The 16,393-nt window shown below is 40.8% G+C and overlaps 1 protein-coding gene across 1 annotated transcript in view; it reads left to right on the top strand.

Moving 5' to 3' along the window:
• The window catches only part of cdh22 (cadherin 22), a 154,312-nt gene that overhangs the window by 80,861 nt on the left and 57,058 nt on the right, over positions 1–16,393 (top strand). Inside the window, exon 4 of the mRNA XM_031848850.1 lies at positions 4,749–5,043. Within this exon, the coding sequence (XP_031704710.1) occupies positions 4,749–5,043 (295 nt within the window). The remainder of the gene's footprint in view (positions 1–4,748; positions 5,044–16,393) is intronic.

Raw genomic sequence — 16,393 nt, 5'->3', positions numbered from 1 at the left:
CTTTGACACCCTCAATAAACCAAGGCTTCAGTGCAGCCCACGTTCTGATATCTCCACTAGAAGTGTAAAATCGTGCTTCATAAATGTCTCGCCATTCTACGCTATTATTTTCTTCTGCAGTGTGATTCTGTTATTACATAGTACATTTACTTTTGCTTAAAATCCTGTGAACATTTTAAATTCACAAGGTCGTCAACAGAACAGCGGCCACTTGCAGGTCCTTGCAGATGGTTTTAGTTTCTAAAAAGGAATGTCCTTCCAATACCAAATCACCACTCTGTCATACATTTGCTCAAGCAAGGCGTGTGCTTTAACATACTTTTAATACACAACTCAAAAGAGCTGACTACCAAATAAGAAGGAAAATTTCTGACAGCGCATGTGAGTCATAAGTCACCCCCTTCAGCAGGTTAGCCTACAGTGACAGCAAGACACTTTCTTATAACCCAAAGGTGAACCTGACAGGGCATCAGCAACCTCACTCTCCCCTGAGTCACCCCACAGCCATCCACTGTAAACCCTAATGCGTTCCTAACTACTACTTGCATACAGCTTAACTTAAAGGCAGACACTGGAACATAATATCTGCTATGCTCCGATTACAAATACACATTTTTAGTCAGCAATGAGATGTTACTACTATATTGCTTTGCCGTATGTATGTTGAGAGAGTTATTGTTCATTGTAATCATTCTTTCCATTCAACTAAATTCTTGTTTCTCATATTATTAAATTAACAACCATTTTTTTATTTTAGTATACAGATGGTGGTATTAGTATTGCGTGTTCATTATTTGTTTACTTAAAAAAAAAGCAACTTAATCCTTTAACTTGATCTCCAATCATCATAAAATATTCAGATTCAGTGAGTTAAACTGTAGGCTAAAATTTGAGGTTGTTTTTTTTTTCATATATTTGTTTACAGATTGGTAAATTGGTAACATTAAGTTTGACAAATCGCCTACAGCATTGTTTCTTGTTTAACCGGGGATGTTCAATTGTCACAGGATTAAATGACAACAACTCCCTTCCTATTGTTTATGAACACCAGCATTCATCATCCATTTCACCTCATGCAGTTTCTGTGACTCATGTATCTCGCTCCACCACTCCCCCCCTCTCACAGTTCTTGCCTTACAGTGTTTGAGGTTAGCATAATGACACATGAAGTTAGCAGACCCAAAAGATTCTTTGTAATGTCACACTTTAATTTTTTCATAGCATGGTCCACTGTGGCTCAGGAGATAGAGCGGTTCGATCCCCGGCTCCTCTAATCCATCTCAGTCCTTGGGCAAGACCCTTAACCGCAAGGTGCTCTCAAAGCCACCGGTGTATGAATGGGTGTGAATGCTTACATAGTCCTGATGGGCACCTTGCATGGTAGCTCCTGCCATCAGTGTATGAATGTGTGTGAATGGGTGAATGACATGTAGTGTAAAAAGCGCCTGAGTTGTCGGAAGAAAGGCACTATACAAGTCCATTTACCATTACCGTTTAAGTAACAATATAATAAATGCATATTTGTAAAATGATTTATGCTCCTGCCTCTAAATGTGATTACATTATGTCCTCAAAAAATTTATAAAATCCAGTGGCAATCCATTTTCACTGTTGGCTATAGAAATGTTTTAAACTGCAAACTCTCAATGTCCTGCAGCACAATCCATTCCCGTGGTCGTAGTGTCAAACACTCATAGCTGCATTAGCTGTGTCCTTACTGAGTGTTTGATCATCAAAAGGTAAACTTTGTGTTGAGTATCAATTTAACATTCATGGTTTGTTGATAGTGTTTATACCCTTCTCTCTACTAATACTACTGACCTGGCCAATGAAACTCACACACATCAAGCCCAAACACCCCCTGGCAAAGCAAATCTTCATTTTACTGCATTTACCTTTATTATATTTAAGAAGGGACAATGCACATTAATTAACATGAGCACTAGAGTCCATCATGTAAATGTGCACACACCCATAAACATGAGCACAATAGGAAGCACAGTTAAACAATGACATAACCACTGCTCCAGATACTGATTTGGTGACACAGCTGCAAAATCTAGAGACGCAAGGAGCTCAGAAAGATGCAAATATTTGACCAATGAAGCAGCCATGATTCTTGCCCAGCAGTAGTCGACTTCTCATGGGAATTCGTTAACGGTAGATTTGCACTCCTGGTTATTTTTTGCTAACAGAGTGACGTCCTGGCTCTGACCTTTAGTTTGCTTAGAACAACTTAGCTAAGCGTAGTGTGTGTTTGTTTTTCAAGCTGCCAACTTGAATCACTCCAGTGAGGATAGACTGACAGACGGATGGGTATATCCAGCCTGAGGGAGGAGAAATGGCATCATCCCAGCAAAATGATGAACTCTCTATTTATATATGTGTGCGTGCTTGTGTGTTTGTCCATACAAGAGCAAGCTTGTGTGTATTGCTGGGTGAGCACATGTACAGTAGGTAGGAACCACATGGTGCCAGAATTTGTGCAATTGAATTAACCAATGATGACAACATTTCACACACATTCGAGTCTGCAGAATCTAATTTAGAAATACAGAGAGCGGGTAAGGGAAACATAACCAGTGGCGCATGACTATGGGAACTTTTATTGGATAACTCTCAAGAGTTTGGACCAATGAAACTTATTTTATTATAACTGAAATATTGATACCACCGAAGTATCCGGCAGTATATTTCCTCTGACTGTTCAAGCATTTGTCTTCAGGATGATTCAGAATGGTGAGAAAAGGCAAAAACAGATAGATAAAAAGGGAGGAGAAAATGGATGAGGGAAGCAATATCAAGGCACAGGCTTGCATTATTCCGTGGTTTTACGACAAATACTTAATGAAACCCCGCAAGGGTGATAGAAGCCTGTATTTAATTAAGCCTTTATAAAATATTAACCAGGGAGGCCAGGGCAATTCTCCCTCCCCTGGTCTTCTCAGTAGATTGAACCACAGTTACACTGCATAGACAGCACTGAATTATAATTCCAGATAGAAGGTGAGAGAGCGAGAGAGCGAGAGAGAGAGAGAGAGAGAGAGAGAGAGAGAGAGAGAGAGAGAGAGAGAGAGAGAGGGTCTAGTGCTCACTAAAGAGCCAAAGGGGAGGTTGAGATGGGGGACCAATGCTGCTCCTATTGCTGCCTCTGGAATGTCTTCTAATCACATTAGGGGGGAACTATAGCTCTGATTTATAAGGGCTCTTTTAAGTTCACTTTTCAGCCCCGGCACCTCTATGTCTCTACCTTTAACAATCTTTGAAATGACTTTGATCTCCTAATTTGGGCGTCACATCCTGTGAAGGACACGGTGTGCAGAAAAGGTGTAAATCATCACTAGAACTGTGGTGTCTTTTTTTTTCACGACAACGATGATGGTTGCTCTATAAGGAGCAATGAGAAGGCCTTTAGCTGCAATTGCTATCGGGAATAAGATAAGGGAATGGTCGAAAGGAATGTGCATTCTTTTGGTCACGGCTGATGGCCAAATGTTTTTTTCTGACAACTATCAACTTCACAAACTATTAGTATTCACAGCGGTAAACTAAATAGCAAAATTCCATCCAAAATGTGTGATGTTGTGATCTCTATTTAAAGGTCCACGTACTAGTTTTTATGAACTTTCAAACCAAATCTTGCAGTTTTATCAGTAAATAGTGCAAGCTCAGGTGTCATCAAGTGTTTAATGTCAGTCATGAAAGGGGTCGATGACTTTGACCCCTTTCCAGTCAATGCTTGACTAGTGTGATGTGGGCTTCACAGATATTATATATTATATTATTATATATATTGTGTTGTCTGCTTCCAAATGGTCATAAAATGTAGATTTTATGGTTTGAAAAAGTAATGTGTTGTTTAGTACTTCTTAGCCTTCAAACATACTGCAACTAAATAGTACTTGAATTTAACTGAAATAAATTACCGTAGCTATCAGGGCATTCATGACTGCTGTATTTTAGTAGTATTCAACTACTTCCAAAAAGTAGCTGATTAATTGCAGGAGATCAGTTATCATTTCTGTTCACCCAATAACGATGATCAAGTATCATCATAAAGTCTCAAATACAACCAGTTAATTATTAACTAGTGTAGGTGGGATCCATCTGGGGGTATGTGGAATAACAGAGTCCTTGATTGGCTCTGAGAGGCTAATTACAAATGAGCTGCAATCTGATTGGACTAAAGCTGGAGATAGATAATGCAACTGCTTTCTTGCAGGGATTGCAGGAGTCTTGCCTTCACTAAATAGCCTACTTTAAATTCTGATGATTAAAGTGGGAATATTGTAGAAAAGAATGATTCATACAAATCTATGATAGACAATTGTAGTCGAGCATTCTGACGTACCACCATCTTTATTTCTGTCGGCTGCGCCCCACACTATTCCCTGTTTAACCGTGGATGTACATCAAAGGACAACAACTAACTTCCTATTATTTTTAGAACACCAGCATTCACTTTTCCTTTACACCTCACACAGTATCTGTGGCCTATGCATTACCACTGCTTTATTACTGCACCATGCTAAAACCACAGATGAACGATTAGTCCACAATGATGCAAAGTGTCGACTAAAGGTTTTGACAGCCACTGCAACACTCGTCAGTGTCATCATTTTCCCCAATAAGTTGGTAAAAAGATAATCTTGGTAGCATTACTTTCTGTTTCTGATTAAACGTATTTGCTGTTGCAAAGTAGTATTTTGCAAATATAATTTTGACGTTTATTTTATCTCAATTTACAGATCCATACAGACTCTGACGAAGGAGAGGGGAACATCATGTACACTATCTCTGGAGAAGGGGCGGGCACTATCTTCATCATCGATGAGCAAACGGGAGACATCCATGCCACAGAGAGGCTGGACCGAGAAGAGAAGGCTTTTTACACACTTAGGGCCCGGGCCCGGGACCGGCATTCCGATGACCCTCTGGAATCAGAGTCTGAGTTTGTCATCAAGGTCCAGGACATCAACGACAGTGAGCCCAAGTTCTTGGAGGGTACCTACATTGGCAGTGTGGCAGAGCTGTCCCCCATAGGTAAGGCAAGAAACATTGCAGCCAGACAGGGGCCATCTGGATAGCAGTTTCAAGCATTGAGCTCAGGATGGCCCAAAGGAGCACATACTGAATGAAATCATCAGTTTTACAGCTATTTTCATGATGCATAAGTAGGACCTGTAACATAGTGCTTTGTCCATCTTGGCCCAGGGGAAGCTAGAAAATGCCAAGAGGAGCAATATGCTAAAATTCTCCCCCATTGTCGAGATTGGGGGAAAAAAAGCAGACAGGAGATGGTACTGTAGATGAAAATAAATTTGGAGTCAGTGAATCCATTGTGGATAAGAAAGAAGTAGAATGGTGTCAAGGACATTTGAGGAGGATCCCCACATGCACTGTGTCAGAGCTATGCCCGTAGGTAGGAATAATATGGAAAATGACGGAGAACGAACAGGCACATAGAGAGAGGAGAGGCGAATTGCACTACTCCCAGATGAGCTTTGTGGCTGTGTTCTCTGACACGGGGGGGGTAGGGGGATAAGGGGGAAATAGGAGGGGTGCTCCAGAAGATATAATAGTAAGGGTGCATCATATTTCAAAGAGGCTTTTGACATTGAAACCACAATGCTTTCAATCTTGACAAACATGTTGTTATTGTGAGCAACAGCATTAGCGGCACACCACGGCTGCTTAAAGTTCTCAGCGAAATGAAAAAGACAGGTGAACGAGGGTGTCAGGGGCTTCATTAGCATGGTATTAATGTCACAGGCCCCACTGATGTTTAATAAACATAATTATGTTTAGCTGCCAAGCGATATCACAATACCATGTGTGCTCAGAATGTCGTGTGTGATACTGATTTTTGCATGTGTGTGTGGGTGTGTGTGTGTCTGTGCTATCATGCATATGCAGTAGAGGTGTGGCTGCTTCTTGGGTGAGTGACTCCAGGAGTGGTGCAGAATGGAATGGCTCTTCCCTGTTCAAGCCTGATTGGAATTAATTCCTGCTTCCTCAGCATGAACCAAACCATGGGCATTTCTGCCTACAGTGCTCTCTAAAACTGTGTGTGTGTGTATGTGTGTGTATGTGGGTGTGTGGTTGTGTGTGGGAGGTAGCGAAAGAGGGAGAGAGTGAAAGACATAGCAACTGAAGGGTACCACAAAATAGGAGAGATAAATAGAAATAACCCAGAGATTTAGAAAAAGATGCTAAAGCTTATAGGAAGCAAGAAAGCTATTATCTCCTAAAGAAGGTACATGGAGTCAAAGAGTTCACGCTCAGTTAATGTTAGTTAAAGTAATCTTAATGATCACGACCCTACCACTTTGGCTGCTCCCCCTTGTTCGACCCTGTTGCACCTCAGTCAAATTACGCACTAAGTGAGTGTGCAGTTCATGTTTTAAACATTGTTGTGGAGCGCTGGCACTAATGAGGTAACGGCTACTGCTTAGTCAAGCATTCTTCTACCCTGTCCCTGTTTCTTTTTGTCGCGCTGTTCCACTGTCCAACATCAGCTAGGGCCAGCAGTATTTTTTTGTCATTTCAGTGATAAGGTCACAAGCACAATGACAATAAATGAAAGGATTAAAAAGAAAAGAAAATGAAGCCACCGGACAGACCACGTTGAGCACCACATGTCACCGGCTCCTCGGCTTTTGCTCCTTCCGTGTTTGAAGTATAGCTCAAATAGCTGGAGGATATTATCACTTTAATGTTTTTATTTTTGTCAACAAATTGCAAACCAACAAGACCTACCTTACTAACAAGTATTGCCTTTATAACCGAGGCCTGAGGTTAGCCTTAGGTAGATATATTCCTCTTTGTCGTAGACGTCTGTTGTTGTCCACAAACTAATACATCAGTGAGCAATGCCGTAACCCTGGGTGATTACCATGGGCATGGGCACTGCAGTTTATTTTAGGTCAATTCCACATACGCTGTCCAGCTGCTGAATAATCACCCTCAGCATCAAATGTGTATTAATCCACAGCTAAAAATAATCCCAAACAAATGTACTATTTCAAAAGTTGGAGTAACAATTGCTAAAAACTGTAGTGCCCAGCTGTTGTATGGACATTACTTAACCTTCTCTGAAAATCAAACTATATTTGTGTAACCTATTTTGAATTTACATAATTACAAATGGATTTTGGGCTGAGTTCTGTATGCAGAAGGTTAATCAGAATGAATTGAGAGACGGACACATGCATTGCTGGTTTTAGTCTGAACACGAGGATAATTAAGAAAACCAAAGAAACACCAGCAACTTATTTGCGATATGCCCTTTGAGCGATCTCAACAACATCTACAATTGTTTTCATTTTTTTCCCAACTGTAGGCAGCTCTTCTATTTCTTTTTTGCATTGCCCGACAATACTGTCCGTTAACACCATGCAAGAATGCTGTCATCTTTAATAGTATATATAGACTTGATTTCTTCACCTTTCCTGTGTGAACGTGCAATATACTCAAAACCTTGTAACAATCAGTTATTTTTATGTAATTTTGAAACAGCTCCTGTGAATTGACACCGGGATGCTTTTTATGCCGTATTGGAAGCCGGTTGCAAGCGTCAGCCGCACCAGTGATATGCTCACTGTGCTGTTTTAAGCCCAACCGTACAGAAAACTGCTTTGGAAAACGTGAGGCCACAATAGTAAGAAAGTAATCAGTAGTCTGCTGCCTGAGGCATATTCATTTTTAGTTATCACTCCTGTCATGTACCCCAGTGCCGGTCTCTGTCATAGCTTTGCCACCTCAAACACTCCCTCTTTATGCAGAGGCTTCCTGCCTGCCTGCCTGTCTGTCTGTCTGTCTGTCTGCATGCTTGCTCAGCATCTGCTCCAAAAAATACAATACTTTGTTTGTTTTCAAGGGTTGGTTAACTCTGAAAAAGGAGAAGAGAGGGCAAATAACACACGAGCAGCAAAGATGATGATGATGAAATGTGAGGGCCCGAGCTCTGTGTTGTCCTTTGGAAAATTTGCTGCTAATGAAATTGCAGTCTTAAATCAAATTTGTAGTGCATGGGTGATTGAATGTTGCTTTGAGAACCTTGCATGTCGTTATGCTGGGAAAGAAGAGGGAACATGGATGGAGTCACTGCAGAATGCTAGCTGTGTCCTCTGACTCATGATAAAGACTGTGACAAATTGATTTAATACAATGTCTTGGTAGAGGACATCCTGGACTAAACACAACCAAACAGAAACTGACAAGAAGAAGAAGAAGAAAGAAGAAACCATTTTTATTGTCATATACATATACACATACACGAAATTTGCCTTCTGCATTTGACCCATCCCTGTATATAGGGAGCAGTAGATGCTCCCTATCCCTATGCTCCAGAAGAAGATGGGGCTTAGGGACTACCCATATTAATTACAGCCCTAATAAATATATTTTCTATTTCTTTATTATACAAATTCAAAATATGCGATATGTAGTGTAGTTGGAGCAAGCTGAGACAACAGTGTGGCCCAGAGGTTAAGTGCTTCACTGACATTATGACAGTTTGCTGGCTCACTAATGACCACCAATTGCAGGGTGCATTTTTAAATAGTGTTGCTGAGAGAATTAAAACACATGAATTACATTGTACATAACAGTTCACCAAGATAGGTTCAATGTATTTATTCATTTCAGTACATTTGACTGACTTTTTGCTTTACCTTACTCCCTTTACACGGGCGTATGGGTTTGGTTTCTTCATTGGTGGGGACACATTATTTTCTGCATTCCAGTGAATTCTTCTGCATCAATTTATGGTGGAAATGTCTTCAATCAGGAAAGGTAAACACAGAATTCAGGTATGTTGAGGTGACATTCCAAAATATGACAATATAATGCTATATATCTATATTGCTTTCAAATATGTATTCTCCTGCAGATAATATTTTTCTCATCTCTACTAAGTCAACACATATCTAGGCATGATTTCCTCTTCTCCTCTTTTGTGTGTGTAACACTTTAATTTTTTTATAACTCCCTGGAATTAAGTAGCCCATATGTGTTTCAGCAATATTTCATGTGCAATACTCTGCACATTCAAAACATATCCCATATCAAACAAATATCATATTTGTGTTCTCTGAGATGTCGAGAAAAAAGTTGTAATAAGAGAATAAAGTGTCATAATTAAAAAACAATCTTAGCCTGTAAAACCAAAACTAACATAAATCTGGTCAGGCATGAATCTCACCATGGTGTGGCTTATTGTTAACCTCACCCCTTCCGATAAAGTGCCGGCTAGATCCACTTGTAAATTTCAAACCAGCAGTGGTATTTGTACCTATGTAAACAATAACCATTCCACGAGCAACTTTGATCTCAAATTCCTTAAAAAATAAATAAATCAACTCCACTCAATTTTTCATCAGCACTGCCGGACCATCACATTCTCCACCGTCGGAGTACAAAGGAGAAGGCCGGAGTGTATGCTACTGACACTCAGCTGGTGGTCAAGCTGTGCAGCGAACCACTGCTGATGGAATTATTATTATCGGTTGTACAAATCCAATAGCATTAAACAAAGGCACTACAGAGTGTCAATAATCTTTAGTAATTACTTCTAATATTGTGCTTAGCCTAAATGACCAAGTACGATTTTAGTTTTCATGTAGTTTTTGTGTGTAACATCGCTGCAGTGAACACTCTGGCAGGTGGGGACACCGCGATTCTGCCTTCTCCAGTCACCTCATCTGAGCAGATAGCTACCCTGTTGATAGCTGTCAGTTTCAAGCTGTTTCACGTCATTTATATGCAGAGAGACAGTGGGCTTTTTAGGAAATAATTACCAAGGTCCTCATCGTTGGCTGAGGCAATGTTATCCACACCAGAAGTACATTCCTCTGCTCCTCTCAACAAGCAATTTTGCTCCTCTGTGTGAATATGTGTGACTGTGCACTTTGTCCACTCAAAAGAAAATGAAAAAGAGTTTGTTTAATTGCCTTCTATCAGTTTTATTATTTTACATATTTCAGTGTTTTTCAGGTGCAAAACCTGAGATTGGGAGGCATTTTTATTGCCTCTAAACGGCTCTCAACATGGTGACGGTGCAAACTACAATGCAGCAAAAGTGCTGACAGAGCCAACAGTGTTTACCTGAGGGGGAAGCGGAGGGTGGGTGTCAGTCAGGACAGAATTGTCAGCAGCAGCCGTGAGCTAAGTGGGGCAAGCTCAAATGCACTGAAAGCTGATGCGGGCAGCCCCGCGATGTCAACAAAACAAGCAGAAGCTCCGATAACAATACACACAGAGGAGAGCGACTTCATTCCCTGCTCAGGTAGACATTACTACACTATATATTTACATGAATATAGTTTGCTTCTATATTAATGGTCAGAATGTTAAATACAGCTCCTTTAACCTCTTAAACTCGGGCCCTATTTGTAGGCCTCTGCTCGAATGTTCACTTACAAACTAACAGGTCATCCTTCTCTTTATGGCTCACCATCCATGGTATATTTTCTGAATAAAAATGGACCTAGCATTATGTAAATCACCTGCGATTTGAAAAGCTAATGATGCCTGATGTCCATTTGCGAGGTAATCTGAGATTTACAGGTCCGTTCATTTAAAACACCCATCCTTCCATTATAAAAACATCAAATTCACATTTGGCAAAAATGGTAAATGGACATCATACAGCGCCTTTCTAGTCTTCTGAACACTCAAAACGCTGTTTGTCAAAATTCACCCATTCCCACACACACAGACATTCATATGCTGATGGCAGATGCTCCCGTGCAAGGTGTCACCTTCCCATCAGGATCTAATCTAAATGTTCATTCACATACACTCACACGCCAAGTACATGAGTAACCACAGCAACAGGGATGCATTCAAAGTCTCCGTTTACAATGTATTGCAACATGTTAACAAGCTCACATCTAATTACAACATTAGTTACGTTCTGTAACTCCAGTGTCGCTATTGGGTTCATCCCTGCACGCAATATTTTGTTATATTTAAAAATTGAAAGCGGCATTTTATCAACTGGCTTAAGTGGAGCCAGAGGGGCCCACAGATTAGAGGGCTATCCCTTTACTCATAGTGCACCCCCGTCGTCAGGTCCGTCAGTCCTCAGAACAGGCCGCGAGGCAACAACTCGTGGGTTGCGGGGGTAGAGGCGAGGCAACGCAATCTGACTGAAAATGCCCCAGATTAGAGGTTTGAACGCGGGTGCCCGAAGACACTCGCGCGCCTCGGAGGGTTGGATCCCCACCTCGGCTATAGACAAGACTTTTTTACTAGTTTCTTCATGGAAAAAAAGGTACCATTAGAAAAGCTGGTGTCGGTGACAACAGACGGGGCTCCCGCCATGATGGGCCGGCATTCAGGCTTCAGGCTGCAAAGGTGACCCAGACTTCCCAACATTTCTACATTACCACTGCATCATTCACCAGCAGGCGTTATGTGCAAAAGTAACCGGCTTTGATCATGTGATGATACAAAAATATCAGACATGTGATACCTCTGACTTTCAAATGTTGAAACAGATCAACAGAAATAAATGTTTAAATATATCTGTGTTTCCTACCATCATTGGAAATCATTATTAATAATTATTGTGAGGAATAATTAACATTGACATGTGATCAGACAGTCTCTTCACATATATTATTATTAAAAGGTGATCTGTGCAACTTTGTTATTCAGGAAGTTTGTATCAAACAAGTAACCCTTTACTACTCAGTACCCTTGAAGTAGCTCTCAGTTTCAAAAAGGTTGGTGACCCCTGCACTAAACGATGATGATCGAATTAGAGGCACACCATACGTGCGTAAAAGCGCAAGATCTGCAGCGCTCCAACAACCGTTAAACACATTTAACACGGAATGAGTCAGGGACGATTCGGACACATCTCGATAGAAACGGATGGAATAGCACGGAGAAGCCCAGGATGCCGCTGCGCAGATGTCTGAAAACGGTCATTCTTCTGGGGAGAACCATGGACGACGATAAAGCACTTGTGGAGTTTGCAACGATGCCCTGCGGAGGCTCTACTCCCGCTGCACTGTATGCTTGTGTGATGGCGCCACACAGCCAGTGAGACAAATTATGTTTTGAAAGGCCACGGCTTGTGATTGCGCTGTGTAATGAACAAACAGTTGCTGCATCCTCTTCATGTTAAACATGTGTACGGTGTACTGAGACAAAGCCTGCACTTATTGTCAGTGAGACATTTCTTCTGCCTCATTCCGATGAGCCGGAGGGAAAGATCCTTTCAGAGACATGCTTCTTGACGAAAAGGAATTTTGCAAGGGATTTGCTCTTCCGTCCTCTCTAAAAGAAAGGCTGGACGGCGAGACTGACAGCGCACATAGGTCACCCACTCTCTTCCTGGCCAATGTCAGTGTTAGGAAGCGCACTGTATTGAGAGAAGGTATCTTGAGAGAGATTTGCCCTATTGACTCAAAAAGGGGACCCCCTAAGTGCAAGCAGCACCAGGTAAATCCTACTGTGGTGCTAGAGAGTGTGTGCCAGGTTTCCACCCCATCCAGAGAGGGACGCATCCCTCTCCCCACTGGGACCCTGAGTAGTATGCCAGGTCTCACTGCAGTGAGAGAGGAATGGTCACCGTTCACCTCTTGTTCTGCACTGGATCGAGGCTGAGGTGGCAGAACCACCTCTGGATTTTTCTCATATGGAGGAGTTCCAGGGGCGCACAATATACAAACTAAGATCATAAAAACCTGAATGACCCAGACAAGAATGACCTAAGAGGTTTCATGTTTGCCAGGCCCGGGGATCTGCTGTATCCAATTGCACATTTCAAGATATATATTCCCAAATGTCCATCAGATGTGAAATCTTTCTAGCTTCACCCAAAGTGCGCCGTGACCTCCAATGTGGGTTACAGTCATGATTTATCATTTGTTCGTGAAATTTTCTTCGATGGTAGTAACTATATTGACATTGTCAATGAATGAAGATAGAGTTCTCTTTTATTTTGAAAGTTGGTCCATTAAAAACCGGAATAGTCAAGAGATGTCTCTTACTGTAATGAATACAAAGAATGTTATTGTTTGATTAGATTTTCCATACATTTTACAGATTTGTTAATGTTTGGAAATTAGTTCATAATAGCATTTAATTAAAGTGTATTTGTTTTTGTCTCATTTTCTCTGTTGCCGTCCTTCATCCGATGTTTTCTAATTATTTTTAAATGATATGTTTATTCCACATTAGCTTGCTGTCCCTTGTTTATCAAGTATACGTTTTTTTTCCTCTTCGTACTTTTCCCCAAAGTGATGTTGAGTTTACAGATGCTTGAGAAGTGATTGGTGGAGTGAGATTTGTTTCAATATGTGCATTTAAGACAAAAAAATAATAGCTGAAACTAACATGAGGTTTGTATCGTGGTAATAATAATAGCAATAATATTTATTATGAGTATATTGTTGCCTTAGAAACAGACAGACACATTGTTTGTGGTTCAGTATGATTATTTAATTAAAGAAATGTGATGGACATCCCTATTTAGGGACTATGATAAATAATTGTGACTGTAGAATTAAACAGAAATGGGAAACTATTTCTTTCCTATTTTATGCTGTCCTGTACCACTGCCACTAACCTTTATGAAAAACAGCTTTTTCGTGGTTCTTATATGTTAATACCAGGTAGCTTACGTAGGATGACATTTTGGGCAAATATTTATGTTTTGGAAAGCATCATTAATATTTGAATTGGATGCATCTTTTTTCCCTTTGGCTATTCCCAGCCATGGAAAGTGTTTAAATATTAATGTAGCTTTGAGTTACGCCTCAAAAGTTTTTAAAACCCAGAGGCTGAAGTACTGTCGAACTAGTATAATGCCCAACAATACTACATAGGCATAGTTTGGCATATTGTAAGCATTGGATGGATTGCGTTTTTAGACACAATGTCTGGGACACATACTGCACAGACATTATTGGCAGTGACACAGTGGCACCCCAAGCTAATGCTTATGCTCCACACGCCCAGCTAATATTGAAGTAATAAAGACAGGATTTTTCCCAATTTTAAATCAGTATTACACTGATTGCATACTTGCATTACACTGATTGCATACAACATGCATACTGAGACATCCGTCAGATTTTTTTTCAGTCCTTATGTGAGCTGACTGACAAAGCAGCGCAATTTGTTGGGTTTGAAACCATTTAGTCACCGAGGCAGACATCCTTTCCTACCACTCAAAGGTCGGGTGACAGCAAGGGAGTCTGGTGGAAGTGTGGCTAGGAGGGGCAGCTCTTGATGGTGGAATCACAACAGGGTGAAACGTTTCCACGGAGCTAATCCTGTGATTGATGTGGTTCCATTAGAGAGGACCTGAGGACCTTTGAGTGGCAGAGATGTGGCACGACACGACATCTGTTCCGTAGCCTCTAACCTCAGGTAACGCTGACTGACAAGCCACCGTGTCCAAAAAACAACTGGCAGGCAAATAGCAGTCTGATAACAGACATTAAGCTGACCACTATTCTCAGCTATTATCTACTAATGATACAAGTTGATTTAGTGTAGAATTACCAAACACAAAGAACTAACAACGCATTATTAGCCTTGGACTGGCATTAATCATATATATAATGGCAGGTAGGAGAAATTGACAAACTGCTAGGGCTATTTAACGCCAGGGATATGTTTTTAAGAAAATGTCCTGCATTTTTATCGAGTAAACAAATCTCAGTATCTGAGGCTTTCTTGCATTCCTCTAGACGTGTTATCTCTGTAAATGCCATAACACCCAGTGCATTTCATAGGATTATTTTAATGTAACTAAATTTTAGCAGTTTGTCTTTGCACCAAATGTTAATTTCAACTGAAACTATGAGGATTTCAAGAATCAAGCACATTTTTTTTTGAGGATAACATGACTTAGCACACAGTACCTAAATAAGTTAAACATAAGCAGTATCCGTATCGGATAATTTTTCCTGGAGAACATATCTACTAGTAAACTGGTGCTTCATTTTCAAAATATCTGAAATGAGTTATGGAGATAGACAAGACTGAAAGCCAACAGAGCAGCACAGGAGAAGCCTTGTGGAATGTATGATTCAAGTGTCTTTATGAAGATCAATGCCCCATCTATAATACACACAATAACAGGCATATTGTAGGACAGGTGTGGTGACTGACACAGAGAATAGCACTAGGCAGAATAAAGCTGGAATAAAAGAAAGCTGCATCAATAATGGTTTAACAATATGTACAGATATTTTAAACATTCTTTGTGACACCTGATAAAGAATACACATTTTGGGCGGTGCAGACTTACTAACCAATTGACACCTGGGTGCTACTTTAGGCCGCCTACTGTGTTGATCCCTTGACTTGATCAAATGCCAACTGTGTGTCCTTGCTGCAGGTTTGAATGCAAATGCCCCCTTCCTGCATTTTGTTACCACTTTTAATTACATTATGTCTGATCATGGCCTTCTCTTACCTTTTGTTCTCTACTATTTACACACAGTATAATCACTGCTTTTGCTTACTGTCTAAACTGCTTCCTTTTCATTTGCTCTGGGTCGACACACCGGCTCAGATCTGCTCTGTGTCTGTAAGTTCACCAGTGTGCCGGCCATGCTTCAATAAACTAACACCACCACAGCAATTTCTGAGCTGGACTTGAATGGTTTTCTTCAACACACCCAAAATGAATTGTTTTCAATATTGTTTTGGCAAGTGACCTGTACACATGCAGCAAATTATACTGTAACACCAACAAATAAGAGGCCCTTGTTGTAATTCAGCAAAATGCATAAAGCATTCAGTTAGGGTACTTCTGAGGACAATTGTTCCAAAACAAGCAATGCATGGCTTATTTCCTTTGATTTATCTCTTCCTGTTCTTTTGATCTCTCTCTCTCTCTCTCTCTCTCTCTCTCTCTCTCTCTCTCTCTCTAAAACCCTCAGCATAGTCAGCTTGAGAGATAAATCCCCCACTCCTTTTGTATGTAATGTGAGACCTCCACAACTGGATTAAAGTAATAATCACCCTTCCTGTTGCTGTGGTCCAGAGAGGTTGCCCAGGAGGCTGCACATTACTGCAGTCACCATTAGGACAGCTGGGGCCTGTCATGCTAACAGAAGATGAGACATTTAGAGCAGCAGAATCACAGGAGAGAGCAATGCGACAAGGCAGGAGCAGCTTACAATCAATATTCTCTGCCAACCTCCTTTATGTATATGACCAGTAACATCCACCATTATGTGCCTAACCACAGTGCTTGACATAATTGATTTGGGCTGATATGTGTGTGTGGCCATGTGTATGAATCAGTGTGTATGTGGCAAAGAGAGGGATGGAGAGAGAGAGAGAGAGATAGAGAGAGTGATTCAGTGTGTGAGGAAGCATGACACGATTGATTCACATAGTGAAATGAATTAGGACT

The sequence above is a fragment of the Anarrhichthys ocellatus genome, unplaced genomic scaffold (genome assembly GCF_004355925.1).
Source record: "Anarrhichthys ocellatus isolate YVR2014 unplaced genomic scaffold, GSC_Weel_1.0 scaffold1, whole genome shotgun sequence".
Classification (NCBI taxonomy): domain Eukaryota; kingdom Metazoa; phylum Chordata; class Actinopteri; order Perciformes; family Anarhichadidae; genus Anarrhichthys; species Anarrhichthys ocellatus.
This window is presented reverse-complemented; position numbering and strand designations above follow the sequence as displayed.